The sequence below is a fragment of the Anolis carolinensis genome, chromosome 5, assembly GCF_035594765.1.
Source record: "Anolis carolinensis isolate JA03-04 chromosome 5, rAnoCar3.1.pri, whole genome shotgun sequence".
NCBI lineage: Eukaryota > Metazoa > Chordata > Lepidosauria > Squamata > Dactyloidae > Anolis > Anolis carolinensis.
The window spans coordinates 83,714,773-83,732,194 of NC_085845.1; the positions used below are offsets into that span (position 1 = coordinate 83,714,773).

Genomic DNA, 17,422 nt, shown 5'->3' on the forward strand with positions numbered 1-17,422 from the left:
TGTTTGCGATATTTTATGTGCTTCTACTGTCTGTGGCCCTGAGAAAACAGGATTTGCCAGACTTTGATGATGGGAATATTTTGTTGGGAGGTGTTAGCTGGCCCTGATTGTTTCCTGTGTGGAATTCCCCTGTTTTCAGAGTGTTGTTCTTTATTTAGTGTTTGATTTTAGAGATTGTATTGTTCTGTTTTATTATACCACATTAATTTTTATATATTCTGATTTTAGTGTTTTTGAATACTTGGAACCAGATTGTATTCATTTTCACGGTTGACCGCAACACAATAATAATAATAATAATAATAATAGTAATGATAGTAATAATAATGACTTTGGTAATACACAGTGCTTCACTCCCTTCTCAGCTTCCTTTCTGGAAGAATCCTTTCTTGGGAGGTGTTAGCTGGCCCTGATTGTTTCCTTTGTGGAATTTCAAATTTTCCTGCTTTCAGACTGTTGGTCTTTATTTACTGTCCTGGTTTTAGAGATTATATTGTTCTGCATTATTCTATCCCAGTAATTATTTCATATTAAAGTAGAATCTCACTTATCCAACATTCGCTTATACAATGTTACAATTATCCAACGCAGTCTGCCTTTTCATAAGCAATGTTTTTGTAGTCAGTGTTTTAAATTCATTGTGATATTTTAGTGGTAAATTTGTAAATACAGTACAGTAGAGTCTCACTTATCCAACATAAATGGGCCGGCAGAATGTTGGATAAGCCAATATATTGGATAATAAGGAGGCATTAAGGAAAAGCCTATTAAACATCAAATTAGGTTATGATTTTACAAATGAAGCACTAAAACATCATGTTAGACAACAAATTTGGTAGAAAAAGTAGTTCAATACGCAGTAATGCTATGTAGTAATTACTGTATTTATGAATTTAGCACCAAAATATCACAATATATTGAAAACATTGACTACAAAAATGCGTTGGATAATCCAGAACATTGGATAAGCGAGTGTTGGATAAGTGAGACTCTACTGTAATTACAACATAGCATTACTGAGCATTGAACTACTTTTTCTGTCAAATTTGTTGTATAATATGATGTTCTGATGCTTAATTTGTATAACGATTACCTATTTTGATGTTTAATTGGCTTTTCCTAAATCCCTTCTTATTATCCAACATATTCACTTATCCTGCCAGCCTGTTTATTTTGGATAAGTGAGACTCTACTGCATATTGATAATCTTATATTATCTGCTTAGAACTGGATTATATGAGGCCCCTTCTTCACAGCTGTATAAAATGCACACTGAAGTGGATTATATGGTAGTGTGGACTCAAGATAATCCAGTGCATAGCTGATAATATAAGATTATAAATGGGTTATATAGCTGTGTGGACGGGCCTTGAGTCTACACTGCCATATAATCCAGTGCAAATTAGATAATCTGTGGAAGAAGCCTAAGTGAGGCCTAAGTCTGCCTGTCCCCTAACTGAACCCTGGCTGTGCTTGGCTGAATTGGTTGCTAGGAGACGAAGTGGGCAGAGATTAGCCCTCTAAACTGGCAGCCATTGGATAAAACAATTATTGCTCTCCCTCTAATTAGGACTTTATTTTTCTTTTCTTTTTGTTGTATCTTACTGGAGCCATGGATGATGGGTTGTGTTGTCAAATTTCGAGGTTGGGCGGCCTGTAGTTTTTTTGTTTTGTGGGTTGCCCTGATGTCATCACTCTTTTATATATATAGATAAGTATTTCTTCCTTTTTTGAATGTTTGCAGTATAGAATATTTGCGTTACGTATATATGTATACGTGTGTGTGCATACACACACACACACACACACACATATATATTTATAATATTAAATACCAATTTGTTTCATATTTACTTTCATAGTAGTTCAGCTTTCTTGTTCAGAAATTTTAATAAACAAATATAGTTTATGTTCTATCAGTCTGATAGCTTGATGATTCATGTGATGGTGATGAAATGCACTGTGCTACCATTTTAATATGGTAAATTTGTTATTACTAATTAGTATACATTTCCATTTATGAAGGAGTCAGCATCAGAGCTGCAGCTTTGGCACACTGACTCCACAGCCCTGCCTTTGGGTTGTATGTATATCCATTACAATTACTCAATTTGACTTTCAGTGGTGTACTAGGGCTGGTGTCACCCAGCGTGGTAATTCCCGGTGTCACCCTCATGAACCAGACCATATAGAAGCCTTTGTGATATTTTTGTATTAATGTTATTTATAAATCATAACTCCCATATACATCACTCAATGGAAATACAAAATCAGCAATAATAAAACCAGCAATAACAAAACAACAGTGCATGCTTTCAGTGTATGCAGATTAAACTAGGTAATAATAAACGGCAGTAATCTGAGCATATGTATATTAGAAGATTCAAAAGGTAAATTAGAAAAGTTTTATTTTTGTAGGTATACTGATACAGTAAGTGTAAGCTAGGTTTATAAAAACATGTTGTGGTTATAATTTACAGGGATATTAAATAAAAAATAAATACAACTGCTGAAGTACTGCTCAAACATTTTATACAGTCATTTTGGTATCACTCAATGTGGTCTGCACTCCCCTAGTTAACCTGCATTATGTATATTAATTAGCTCAATTAAACAATCCACAATCACACATCATCAACACTAGGTTTTTCATATATTAAGTGCTATTCTACAGTACTTTCCACAGGAGCAGGCAGCAACATTCTGGGTTGCACCACTTCAGAAAGGCAAGGGTCCATAGCCACTATGGTCATTGTTGTTATTAATTTTATTGCGCCAAATTGCTATGTGTGTGTGTGTAAAGAAATCCTTGCAAAGTTGCTTGCAAAAGATCTCTGCAAAAAGGAAGCTGAGATTTTTTGCAGAGGCAAGCCACGCCTCAAACAATGTATCGGTTTGCTGGCAGATGGCTGGGTTTGTCAGTTGGTAATCTGAGTTTGCAGGGAGAGCACAGAAATGGAGAAGCTCTCTAGCTATGGTCAAGTAGCAGTTTGAATATGCTATGCTGTAAATAGAATGCTGATGTTATTGATCTTATGCAACTACATGGACATTGTACGATTGCAGAACTGTTTTATATTTCAACTCAACAAGCAAGAGTAAAGTTCTTTTGTTCTTTCAATTCCTCTGCCTGGTGTGAGTCTTTTGCACATTGTGTTAACTGGACGCTGCTGGATTCCGCTATACTCGCTAACAAATTTCATTTATTTATACAGTGCAATCATTATATATAGCACTTTATGGGTAAAACAACAACAAAATGGTCCCCTGCCATCAGGCTTACAAGCAAATTATGACATGACAGAAAAGAAAAAAGGGAAGACAGTTTGAGAGAAGATTTAAGTCCTGCAGATACTGCCTCTTTTTCTCTCCCTTAGAGGCCAGGGAAATGGCATCTAATTCTAAGCACAGGTATGATAAAACTATTTTCTCCCTCCTACGGCAGAGCAGTGGTAGTGGCAGTGGAGCACCTTTCACCTGCTTCTGAGTCTGGGCATAATGGAGCTGATTTTTAACATTCTCACACTTAAATGAAAGCTTTCTCCAAAGAGTAAGAGAAAGGTTTAGAATAGTTCTGTGCTGGATGCTGTCATTCATTAGATTCAGGATTTGTTTTTTCAATGGAAAGGACACATTTTAAAAATATTGCCTGCAGTCTTATGTAGTACATTCCAGAATCCTTCCACCTTCTTCCATGGGATGTGTAGATTGTCTCTTAAATACACACATCCCTTTGAAGTGGTAGAATCCCGAGGTGAGTGTACTAGTTCTGGTGTCAGGTGGGAAAATTCCCCTTTTTTAATGCTCCACTTAAAAAAATAATTCTCCTTTTTTAAAAGGAAATAGTTGACCTGTGAAAAAAGTTCTAACTTCTTCAGCTCACTAGTACACCACTTCCACATTTGTAGGGAGTCTTTGTACTTTGTATACTACCGTATAACAGGCATGGGCAAACATCAGCCCTCCTAATGTTTTGGACTTCAACTCCCAGAGATCCCAGCCAGCTTACTGGCTGTTAGGAATTGTGGAAGTTGAAGTCCAAAATGCCCGGAGAGCCAAAGTTTGCCCATGCTTACTATACGACCCCTCCAAAAATGTTAATTCACCTTCTACTATGTATAAAATGGTACAACATTCTCCTGCAAGGATTAATTAGGTTTTAGTCATCTATGTTCTAAGGACTCCAAGATGTATGATGAGTCATAAAGAAGCTACAGAGAACCTAATCATCCCACTCATGTATTAATCAATTTGTATTAAGTTTCAAAGAAGTGTTACCTTGCTACCTCAAAATCTTAGCACCCTTCCACACAGCCATATAACCCAGAATATCAAGGCAAAAAAATCCCACAATATCTGCTTTGAACTGGGTTATCTGAGTCCACACTGCCATGTATTCCAGTTCAAATGAGATAATGTGGGGATTTTATTCAGCTGTGTGGAAGGGGCCTCAGTGCTGCTTCACACACCTTTTTAGGTATAAAATTGAAGATGCTTCATGCCATTTAGTCCTACAGTCCATGATAGTTTCAGCTCCTGTTAGGCACATGGTTGGGAGAGGACTGACCTAACTTATCACAGTGCTATATAACAAAACTAATGTAGTCATTGGTTTCCATAATAAACCCCTGGTTAACAAATAGTTTTTCTTGCTGGGAAGCACAGTCATCATCAAAGTTCCCATGAAAACAATGGAACAGGAGACCTTGGTTCTAAAATAAACGTTACCAAGCAAAACATTTCTGAACAAATAACAATAGTAACAGAGAGGCCAAATTGCTGCATTATTTGACAAATTAAACATCTCTAGCAGCTCTTCAGTAGATGCCTTTCTGACCCTAACCAATTCAAGATTTTTATTGTTAGCATGCTCTGCTAAGAAGATTCTTTGTTTACTTTATAACTTGGACCTAAATGTACTTACTCAAAATGGACAGAAATATGATTTCTCTAGACTTTCTAGTATTCTTTTACCATTCAAAAACTGAGAGAAACTAAGGCTAATGGGAGAGATGAAAGTTTATGTCTGTCTGCAGAACACTGCCATGACTTTGAAATCTTGACCAACTCCCAAATCTATAGAATTTACCTAAATGAAAACTGCCAACATCAAGGGTAGTGAACCCCAGATGCTTTTGACTGCATCTGCCATCATTCCTGACCACTGGCTTTGCTGGTTAGGGACAGAGTTTCCTACTTCTGGGACCCAACGATCCTGAGATCATTACCACCACTGCCCAGAGAATTATTGGTTGCCCTCTCTCCTGTGTTTGGAAGAAATTTATAATTCCCACTGCCTTAAGAAAGCTCAAAATATTATTGAGGATCCATCTCACCCTGGATATTCTTTATATGAATTATTACCATCTGGCAGACATTATGGATGATAAAAACTAATACAAATAGGCCAAGTGAAAGCTTTTATCCCAGTGTTGTGACTATACTCAACTCTACGGTTTCACGCTGATGTGGCCTTAGGGGTGGTGCAATACCAATTAGAATGTGGAAGGATGGGTGCTTTGTTTTGTAACTGCACGCATGTCATGTGATTGGGGATGGCGTTTAATTTCATTGTATGCTGTACAATGACTATAATGTTATTCTATTCTATTCTATCTGCAGATTAGGGAAGGATATTTCCAATGTTCTCAGTCAGAAAGCCCCAACACCTTTCCAAATAACAAACCCAAGGTTTCCATCAGACAAAAACATGTTAGTTAATAATAGCACTGTAATTGTGCAGTATGATCGAAGTGAAAGGATTTTGAACTTGCTTAGAAAAATTCATTATCATATCATTTATTGCAAAAAAACCTCTGAGGAAAATATTTTTTAAAAAACTCTTCATTTAATTTGGCAAGTCTGGCTTGCTCCTCCCACTGTTAGGTTTCTGTGACCAATCTGTCCCTTAAGGTTTAAAAAGGAGAACAGAGAGGGGAAGGTCTGTCTGTCAACAACTCCTTCCTCTAATTGCTTTGTTACTACTGGTAATGTCTATAACACGCTGTTCTGCACAAGATGAGATGGTTGGTAGCTGGCCAGCCAGTGTTTCACGCCATTCCACATTTCTCTGCATGTAGGAAAATAAAGTACCTTTCACCACTGTAAGCAAGCACAGTCGAGTGACAAGCCATCTGACTACGTTAGCATGTAGTTCTGTTCTTGAAATGAGGGAAGAAGAAAGATGTGATTTTAAAAAAATACTAGAGGTTCAGTGAGGACATAAAGAACCCCATCAAATGTTCTTGTCTTTAACAAGGAACGGTGTCTCAGTCTATCGGGAGTGTTTTGCTTGTGCGTTCCTACATGGCAGAATGGGATTGGACTGAATGGCCCTTGTGGTTTCTTCCAACTCTACGATTCTAGTCTATGTTTCTTTGCTGAGACACACCACTGGGAAAAAAGTGCCAATGTCTATGAAATTGTTTGCCCTATGCAAGAATAACAAGAGCAGCACTTTTTAATCATCAGCAAACAAACAGCAAAAATGTGCTGAAACAAAACTTTCCTACAAAGATTTGCACATTTGTAAGAAAAGAGATGCCCCAAAAGTCCATAAATGGAAAAAAAAAAAAGGGGGGGGGGGAGGGGGTATACAAAACTCTTTTAATTTGTTCAGAAGGAAGAAAATCACCACAATGTTTTTGTTCTGATGAGAAAGATCATTCCTATTGTAAACTTGCCCTGTTCCTGCCAGGATAGATTACAAGTGTTTTGTATGATTTTTTTCTGCATTTGTTGACTTTTTTGGCAATTATTCTGTGTAAGTGTGTGTTTTGTGAAAATGCAACATTTTGCACAAAATCATTGGGGGGTTTTTTTCACAATGAATATTTTTACAGTCTCTATTCAAAGGGCATATGTGTGCGAAATCTGTCCTTGTACTTTCTGAAAATCCCTGTAACACAGTGGTTCTTAACCTGTGGGCTGCAGCCCTGCAGTGGCCCGCCAGAAGTAAAATCTGGGCCGTGAACGTCCTTCCTCTTTATTTATTTATTTTATGTTATTTATATTATTATTTCCACTCCTTTTGGAGCTGACCAGCCCCACCTGCCCCTTTGCCATCCCGGGTCTCACTGCCGCTGCTCCTATTCCTCCCTCACGATTGCTACCCGCCCCCACCCCAATTCCTTCAGAGGGAGGGAGGGAAAGCCCCTCCTGGCTCCGTTCTCCTCTTCCTGTAGAGGGCCTTCACTTCCTGCCCCGCTGATGGAAGGGAGGAAGCATCAGGGGCAGCCAGGGAGACTCAGGAGCCCTTGCCATTCTGCTGGAGCTGACCGGAACAAGAAGGAACGGCACAGACCTTCTTCCCTGCCTCCCTCCCTCTCTTCAGAGCTCGCTACCAGAGCCGTGAAGGCTGTGGCTTGGTGAGCTCCTTAGTGTTGGGAGGGAGGGATGGAGAGAGGGGAGGAGGACTCAGGAAAAGCACGGACTGTGTCTGTGTGTATGAGACGGTCTTCTCCTTGCGCTCCTCTCCCTTTTCTCTTTCTCTCTGCTCTCCTTGCCCCTCCCTGCCTCAGGCTTAGTTTGTGGCCTGTAGGGCTTCCCTGGGAAGGAGAGGCTTCCACTGCGGCCTCTCCCCCTACCCCCTTCCCTTTGCAGTGCTGAACTCCTTCTTCAGCATCTTTCAAGTCAGTGCCTCCTAATCTGGCATGGGATCTCAACAAGTCCCTGAAATTAGCATCGTTGTGCAAAGGTTCTTCACAGGCAATAGGTCCTGAACCTTTGCTTCCTTTTTCTTTTAACTTTTTAATTTTCTTTTTATAGTGCATATAAAAAATAAAACAGACAGTAAAAAACAAAACAAAAAAGAAAAAGGAAAAAATCAAAAAAAAGAAAGAAGAAAAATACAACAGAATAAGCAAGTTTACAAAATGGTTTACAGTCAGCACTCATTAAACATGTGAAAAATCAAATTTGGCGGTACAGTTATTATACCTTAACATTTCTTATCCCTCTAACACCACTCCCATGAACCCAATCTCCATGACCTCCGACACCCCTCATTACTGCCCGCCCCCATTCCCTCAGAGGGAGGGAGGGAAAGCCCCTCCTGGCTCCGTCCTCAATATGAATCGCATACCTAACCAGCAACTACCCATATGTCTTCTTTCACTAAATCCTATTTATTGTAATCTTCAAATCTACCTTTGTCTTCTTTTCCAGATACCCAAGTGCAAGCCTCCATTTATTTACGAATTCTTCACTATTTCCTCCTGTGCTACTATTTGTCAGTTGGACCATTTGGATATAATCTACTAGTTTATCTCCCCAATCTTTAATAGTTAACTCTTTTTTTCCCCTTCCATATTTTAGCAATTATTAGTCTTACAGCAACAAAGCAATATTGACATCTTCTACATAGTCCTAATAGGCACATTTCCAAGTTTTTCTTGACCTTTTTGTTGATCATATTGTTTGTTTATTTCACCACTTTTTTTTTCTAGAATTCTTGAACTATATTACAAGTCCACCATACATGAGAAAAAGATCCTTTCACCTTCTTACATCTCCAGCACGTCCCTCGCCCTGTTTTCTCTATTTTGGCCAGTTGCTCTGGAGTTAAGTTCTATAAAACATTTTAAGCATATTTTCTCTAATTGAGCCAGCCACTGAAAATCTAAACCCCTTTTTCCAAAGATGTTCTACCTTCCAAATCAATATTTCTACCTAAATCTTTGGCCCATGAAATCGTAACAATTTTTATCTGGTTGTCTACTAAGTTGTATTCTAAAATATACTTATAAAGTCCAGAGATTAGACCTTTGTTGCCCTTCTCGAACATACATTCTAACTATGTAGGTAGGATTTTTTAGAGGCAAATCCTACCTTCGCATCCTTCCTAAATCTGTCATTCAATTGGAAGAAGCTAAACCAGTCTTTTATCCCAGATTCCACTCTACTTTTAAGTGTCTATTGCCCTTTCTCTATGACCAAACATTCCTTGTAAGTGCCAGAATCAGTGTGTGTAGCCTGTTTCTGGACTGCTTTCAATGGGAGCAGCCATAAGGTTTTTTTTGGCTCTTTCCTCTTCTTGTACATTTTCCATCATGCTAAAGGGCTGGCTCTTATTATATGTCCATTAAATTCTTTATTCACCCTGTCTTTTTCATCCCATAGATAGGCATGCCATCCATATCTTAAATTATGGCCCTCTAACTTAAGCAACTTCATATTGTCCTGTTTAATCCAATTCTTTAACCAACTAAAATGTGGCTTCATAGTAGTATCTGAGATCTGGCAGTGTCAGGCCCCCTCTGTCTTTCCCACCAATAAGGTTCCAGTAGGCAATTCTGGCTTTTTTTGCCTTTCCAAATGAATTTGACCAAATCTTTCTTCTATTTTTCAAACACCTTTACTCCCTAAATAATCAGTAAATTTTGAAACAAGAACAACATATTGGGTAATACCGTCATTTTTATTACTGCTATCCTCCCTAACCAAGTAAGTTCCCCCTCAATGGATTGTCACCTTGACGTGGTGAGGGGGCTTGCGTGTTCCGATGAACTTGCGGGCACAACCACAGGAGTCACACACTCCCAGGAGTGGCCACAGGGGAGGATCCAAACCAAGAACAATCTGAAGACCCAAAGACCTCAATAGTGGAGCAGGCGGAGGATAACATGGTACATTTGTCTTGAATAGATTGCTCCTATGGTCTTTCTAAAGTGTTGACCTACTCCAAAATGGTCCAGTACTTTAATCATATAGTCCCACCTCACATTATCAAATGCTTTCTCTGCATCTAGGAACAGTAATGCAATCTTTCTGCTTGAATCTTGTTCAGCATACTCTATTAAATATATCACCATTCTCACATTTTGGCTCAAATGTCTACCTACGAGGAGGCCTGCTTGATCCCCATGTATTATTTTGACTCCCTCTTTAAGGACCCTTCAAACAGCTGTATAAAATCCCACATTATCTGCTTTGTACTGGATTATATGGCAGTGTGGACTCAGATAAACCAGTTCAAAGCAGATATTGTGGGATTTTCTGCCTTAATATTCTGGGTTATATGGCTGTGTGGAAGGGCCTTGGGTTATCTGAGTCCACACTACCATATATTCCAGTTCAAATCAGATATTTTGGATTAGCTCCCTTGATATTCTAGGTTATATGGCAGTGTGTAAGGGCCCTCAGGCCACTTCCACACAGTTGAATAAAATCCCACATGTTCTGCTTTGAACTGAAATACATGGCAGTGTGGACTCAGATAGCTCAGGGCCCTTCCGCACAGCCATATAAACCCAGAATATCAAGGCAGAAAAGTGTATGTAGTATAGTGTGTGTTGCTTGGATGTTCAGCAGAAGGCATTGTTTTTGAAGCAAAGCATGTTTTACCTGTCTCAGGTATGACATCTGTATAATAGGTGGTCTGTGAATACATAAAAATACTCGCCAGTTCGAATGCTGCATGGTGTCAAAATTTCACAACAATCGGTAAAGTAGTTTGGGAGAGATGATATCATGAACAAACGAACTTTTATATTTTACTTATTTTTATTTATATAGATAGATTATTAATATTCAAGACATTAGGGACAGTTTCTTGGGTCTTGTGGTCCACTTTTTGTATTTTTTCAGCCTCAGCCTTGCTTTGAACTAAGGGCCTTTTTTTTACACGAGTGATAACAAAATCCATGGATAATAACACAGACCAACCAACCAATTTTTTTTCTTGGTGTCTTCATTTTTAGGCCTGTTTCTATGGTTATTTGGCGTGCTGTTTCAGAGAATTGCATTGGATAGACCACATCAGCTTTAGAGTATTAAATATTATTTTCTGTGGGCGAGCAGATAGCTACTACTGGATGGCATATGTTCTGTATCAGAAATTAGAGCTGATGTGGTCTATCCAATGCAATTTTCTGAATTAGCACATCAAATAACCAAATGAAATCTAAAGTTGACCTAAAACTGATTTGGAACCCTTTTGGTACTAATGTTAGAGAGTGGTCCCCGGTCAAGGGGTCAAAAAAAAATTGGAAACTATTGCTGTAACACACCTGACAACCCAAAAAGCAATAAATACAGCCCGAATAGAGTTTTGTGTATTTCCTCCCAATTTTTATATTCATAAACTCCTTTGGCAATATTCTTTTGCATAAGGGTGTTTAGTTAAAATGCAACATTCTGCACAAAATCATTGGGGGTTTTGTTGTTGTTGTTGTTGTTGTTGTTGTTTTTTGCACAATCAATATTGTTACAGTCTCTGTTTAGGTGGCTGCGTGTGTCCTTGCACTTTCCAAAATCCCTTTAACATAACCCAAAAAAGCAATAAAAGTAGCCCTAAAAGGGTTTTGTGTATTTCCTCCCAATTTTTTGTATTTATAAACTCAGTTGGCAACATTAAGTGTGTGCTTTGTTAAAATGCAACATTTTGCACAAAAGCATGGCTTTTTACACAATTCTTAATGTCTCTGTTTAAGAGGGGTATCTTTCTTCCCACTTTCCAAGAGCCCTTAATCGCAAATAATAACCCAGGCAGCAATAAAACCAGCCCAATAAAGAATGTGATCTGACTCTCAGCCGTTGTACCACATGTTCATCAAGGCAGGCTGAACCAACTGCTGATGCTCTCATTCATAAAGAGTCAACAACAAAACTATGAATGAGATCATGGCTCAGGTTTCCTATGCAACACACCAGTCATGTCCAGATGCTTGCCCCTAGTCTCTGGTCTATGTCCAAATATTTGTTCCCGTGTCTTCCCCTGCACACTTGTTTGTGTTTTAACAGAAAACAATAGACATGCAGACATCAGTAGGTGAGGTTAGCCACTGCACAGAAATTAACATCACTGTCAGGCTTATCAGTCTGCCTTAAAGGCACAAAGCAGAAGGAGGAGGCGAGCCCAAGAAGAGACATACTGACTTTGTGCCCAAACATGTGACGCTTTGGTGTGCTGCTTCTTGTGCTCACCTCTTGCTCTTACAACCTTGGCCTAATATTAATAAACTGATTGGGTGTGGGAACCTTGTTCTGCCATTCCTGAAAACAAGGAATTCATATAGGCCAGCAAACACATCCTGGCTCTTCACCATCCCTCAAACAATACGGCTACGGATATATTTGAATGGAGTGTCACTCTGCTCTCAAGTCATTGTAAGCTGCCTTGGACTCCTCTCCAGGAAAAAAAACAGGTTATACGTTAAATCCGTGCAGCTGAGCATCCCTAATCCAAAATTCTTGGCATTAAAAGATTTTGAAATACTGGGATATATACATAGTGAAACATCTTGGCGATGGTACCCAAGTCTAAACGTTATTCTTATTATTAAGGTTTGGGAATATTGGCATGTAAATAGTGAAATGTCTTGGAGATGGGACCCAACTCTATTAATACAAAAACATTATTATTATTATTATTATTATTATTATTATTATTATTAAGATTTTTGAAATATTGGCATGTACACAGTGAGATATCTTGGTGATGGGACACATGTCTAAATACAAAATAATAGTAATAATGTTTTATTACTATGTTTGTTTGTACACTGCTTTTCTCTCTGAATCAAGAACCAAAGCAACTCCTGACTTTAAAACAACACACCTTAAAACATACAAAATATAAATATTAAAACAGAATTAAAAACACAATTAAAAGAAGTCCATTAAAATGACATTAAAAGAAATAAGTTAAAACTGTTAAAAATGCTTAGTGCTTTCCATACACCATATACACATAGCCTGAAGATAACTCCATACATAATATTTTGAATAATTTTGTGCATGAAACAAAAGTTTGTGTTCATGGAACTATAAGAAAACAAAGGTGTCTCTCTCAGCTGCCCAAGTCGCAATGTTTGGATTTTGGAGGATTTCAGATAAGAGATGCTCTACCTTGCTTTACAACAAGGTCAGCCCATTCCCACCTGAGACAGACCCAAGAGGTTTATATTATTATTATTATTATTATTATTATTACTATTATTATTATTATTATTATTATTATTATTATTATTATTATTATTATCTTTATTTATACCTCGCCTTTCTCCCTCAGGGGATTCTTATGGGGCCCAAGAGGAGAAGAGGGCTTCCAAGGATGTAGAAATAATGCAATTCGACACCATTTAGCTGCCATTGCTCAATGCTATGGAATCATGGTATTTGTAAGGAGAGGATGAATCATAGAATAAGAGAATCAGAAGAGACAACATCTAGCACAATCAAAGCAACCCCAACAGATGGCCATCCAGCTTTTGTTTAAAAGCTTCCAAGGAAGGAGCTTCACCACACTCTAAGGCCGAGAGTTCCTCTGCTGAACAGCTCTTACAGGGCCCTTCCAGCGGGGCCTAATATCCCAGGATCTGATCCCAGGGATATTAAACTGGATTGCATGAATCTGCACGGCCAGATAATCTAAGGGCCCTTCCACATAGCCATATAACCCAAAATATCAAGGCAGAAAAACCCACAATATCTGCTATGAACTGGGTTATCTGAGTCCACACAACCATACATTCCAGTTCAAAGTGAAAAATGTGGGATTTTATTCAGCTGTGTGGAAGGGGTCTAAGATAAACAGCAAACCTGGGATCAGTTCTTGGGATATAGGGCCTGTCTGGAAGGACCCACAGGCAGGAAGTTTTTTCTAACGTTCTAGTGGAATCTTCTTTCCTGTAATTTGAACTCACTGCTCCAAGTCCTAGTTTCCAGGGCGGCAGAAAACAAGCCTGCTCCCTCTTCCTTGTGACACCCTTTCACATATTTATACATGGCTATCATGTCTCCTCTCAACCTTCAGGCCCAGGAAACATGCCCAGCTCTTTACAACGATCCTCAAAAAGCATGGTCTCCCAACCTTTGATCATTTGAGTTGCCTTCCTTTGGCCAAGATCTTGCAAGACTACAACTTCTATGGTCCCAGAGCATTGCGTCATGGCAACCCAAAGTGGTGGCAAACTGAATTCAGTGCTATGGAATCCTGGGATGATTCAAGGCTATGGAATCATGGGATTTGGGAGGAGAGGGTGAAGATCTTGCTAGACTACAATGTGGGATGACTCAATGCTATGAAATGAGATTTGTGAGGAGAGAAGGATGAAGATCTTGCAAGGCTACAACTTCCATGCTCCCAGAGTCATGGGAGCCCAAAGTGGTGGCAAACTGAATTTAGTGCTATGGAATCCTGGGATGATTCAATAATTCAACATATATATTATATTATAATGTAATAATTATATATTTTATATATAATATTACTAATAATATTGCAGCATAGTAGTATACTACAATATAATACTAATATTGCGCTATGCTAATAATCTATATATATAAAAGAGTGATGGCATCACGGCAGCGGACAAAACAACAAAAGTAAACACCCCACAACCTCGAAAATTGACAGCACAGCCCCTCATCCACGCCTCTAGGTTGATACAACAAAAAGAAAAGAAAAATAAAGTCCTAATTAGAGGGAGAGGAATAATTGTTTTTATCCAATTGCTGCCAGTTAGAAGGCTAAGCTCTGTTCACTTGGTCCCCTAGCAACCCACTCAACCCAGGGGACCCTTTACCTTAACTACCACCAATTCCTCAATACTTTATTTCCCATACCACCAGACTTTGCCACAGCAACGCGTGGCCGGGCACAGCTAGTATATTATATAGTAAAGGTAAAGGTTTTCCCCTGATATTAAGTCTAGTCGTGTCTGACTCTGAGGGTTGGTGCTCATCTCCATTTCTAAGCTGAAGAACCGGTGTTGTCCACAGACACCTCCTAGGTAATGTGTCCAGCATGACTGCATGGAGCACCGTAACCTTCCCGCAGAAGGTTCCCTTCCCTATTGATCTACTCACATTTGCATGTTTTCGAACTGCCAGGTTGGCAAAAGCTAGACTAATAGTGGGAGCTCACTCCAATTCCAAAATTCGAACTGCCAACATTTCAACCAGCAAGTTCAGCAGCTCAGCGGTTTAACCCAGTGTGCCACCGGAGGCTCCATATATTGTATATACATATAATATTACTAATAATATTGTAATATAACAATACTAATATATCAATTGTAATACTGATAATGTATAATAATATAGAATGATAATATTGTTTTATTTTGGAGTATTTGTATGCTTTGAGTTGTATTGTAATGTTTTTAATTGTGAGTGGCTTTGAGTCTTCATTTGGAGAGATAAAGTGGGATATTTATTTATTTATTATTAGTGACATTTATATCCCGCCCTTCTCACCCCGAAAAGGACTCAGGATGGTTTACAAGTATATATACATACAGTGTATTATATTATACGACTATATTGCAATATTATTAGTAATATCATGGGATCATGGGATTTGTGAGAAGGGTGAAGATCTTGCAAGACTACAACTCCCACGGCCCCACAGCCATAGCGTCATGGGAGCCCAAAGTGGTGGCAAACTGAATGCATTAAATTGTGCAAGTTTGCCCCAAGGAAGGTGGGAGAGGGTGGGAGAGGGGCGTGGTCTAGCTAGCCCTTGGCCCTGCCCCCTGGGAGTGGGCGGGGATTCCCCTTCCTGGCCCCGCCCACACATACACACACACAAAAGGGGAGGGGGAGAGGCTTTTTTTCTGCGTCTCACCGGGGAAGCCCTCTGCCTCGCCGTCCTCGTCGCCTTCGCCGCTCTCGGAGTCGGTCTGCATGGGCTCCTCGGCGAAGTTGACCCCGCCGCGGGGTGCCTGCTTCCCCCTCGGGGTCCCCGGCGAGGCGGCATGGAGCCGGCCGACGTCCGCTTCCCCATTTTCCTCTTCCTCGGCCTTGAGGCGCCCGAAGTACTGGAGGGCGAAGTCCAGCAGGTCCCCCGGCTGGCTCCTCAGCACCTCCACGGTGAAGCCTTGCAGCAGCTCCGTCAGCCCCTCCGGGACGGAGATGCTCATGCCGGGCGCTGCGAAGGGGCCGCTGCGCGAGTCAAGCGTCAAGGAAGCATGAAGGAGCCACTGCGGTGGCCGGCGCCGCTGCTGCTGCTGCTGCTTCCCTCAGGCGCCCTCGAGGAAGAAGGAGCCTCGCGCTGGCTCCCTCGCTCTCTCCTTCGCGCGCCCGCGCGCTCTCTCTCTCTCACACACACTCACTCCCGGCTCCGCGCGTCTGGAAAGCCTCGCGCGCGCACCTGCGCACGTGACCCGCGGAACCATGGCAACCCCCCGCCACGGTCAAGGAAAAGAGAAAGAACGCGCGCGCGCGAGGCTAGGCTTTTACCAGACCCACTTATGATAGCGAGGAGAGATGCCACGCGTGAGAGAGACAACAAGGTGAAAGCCTTCGCACTCTTATATAGCATTATAAGTGCTGCTGTTCCTCTTCCACTGCCATGGTGCCTCCCAATGAAAACCTGATAATCAGGGAGAAATATGGCTCCTTCCACACAGCTGAATAAAATCCCACATTATCTGCTTTGAACTGAGTTATATGGCAGTGTGGACTCCGATAGCCCAGTTCAAAGCAGATATTGTGGATGACCTGCCTTTTTATTCTGGGATACAAGGCTGTGTGGAAGAGCTTTCCACACATTCATATTACACTGGCATTTCATTGGCACTTATTTATAGGCAACTATCCATGATTATTTGCAGTTAAACATCAAGAAAACCAAGATTATGGCAACCAGACTGATAACTGTCAAAGAGAGGGAGAAAACGTGGAGGCAGTGACAAACTTTGTCTTTCTAGGCAGAAAGATTACTGCAGATGCAGACTATAGCCAGGAAATTAGAAGATGTTTACTTCTTGGGAGGAGAGCAATGACCAATCTCAATAAAATAGTGAAGAGCAGAGACATCACACCGGCAACGAAGGTTTGCATAGTTAAAGCAATGGTATTCCCCATAGTAACCTATGGATGCGAGAACTGAACCATAAGGAAGGCTGAGCGAAAGAAGATAGACGCTTTTGAACTGTCGTGTTGGAGGAAAATTCTGAGAGTGCCTTGGACCACAAGAAGATCCAATCAGTCCATCTTCCAGGAAATAATGCCTGGTTGCTCAATGGAGGGAAGGATATTAGAGGCAAAGATGAAGTACTTTGGCCACATATTGAGAAGACAGGAAAGCTTGGCGAATAGAATGATGTTGGGGAAAATGGAAGGAAAAAGGAAGAAGGGCAAGATGGATGGATGGATGGATGGTATCCTTGTGGTGCCTGGCTTGACTTTGAAGGAGCTGGGGGTGACAATGGCTTACAGGGAGCTCTGGCGTAGACTGGTCCATGAAGTCACAAAGAGTTGGAAGCAACTATACAAATAAACAATAACAGTCCATGATTGTAGTCATAGGGCCCTTCCACACAGCCATATAACCCAGAATATCAAGGCAGATAATCCACAGTATCTGCCTTGCTGGATTACCTTGAGTCCATACTGCCATATAATCCTGTTCAATGTGGATTTTATATAGCAGTGTGGAAGGGGCCTTTGGTATCTGCTGGGATTTGGTTCCAGC

At 40.3% G+C, this 17,422-nt stretch overlaps 1 protein-coding gene across 3 annotated transcripts in view; it reads right to left on the reverse strand.

Annotated features, from left to right (window-relative positions):
- Positions 1-16,089, reverse strand: part of prkar2b (protein kinase cAMP-dependent type II regulatory subunit beta) — a 97,937-nt gene extending 81,848 nt beyond the window's left edge. Inside the window, exon 1 of one of the 3 annotated variants that reach the window (XM_062981708.1) lies at positions 15,572-16,084. In XM_062981708.1, the coding sequence (XP_062837778.1) occupies positions 15,572-15,866 (295 nt within the window). In that variant the 5' untranslated portion in view covers positions 15,867-16,084. Of the gene's footprint in view, positions 1-15,571 lie in introns of all 3 variants that reach the window. The other 2 variants (XM_003221540.4, XM_062981709.1) reach the window with 2 other exon arrangements.
- Between the last annotated feature and the right edge of the window lie 1,333 nt (positions 16,090-17,422).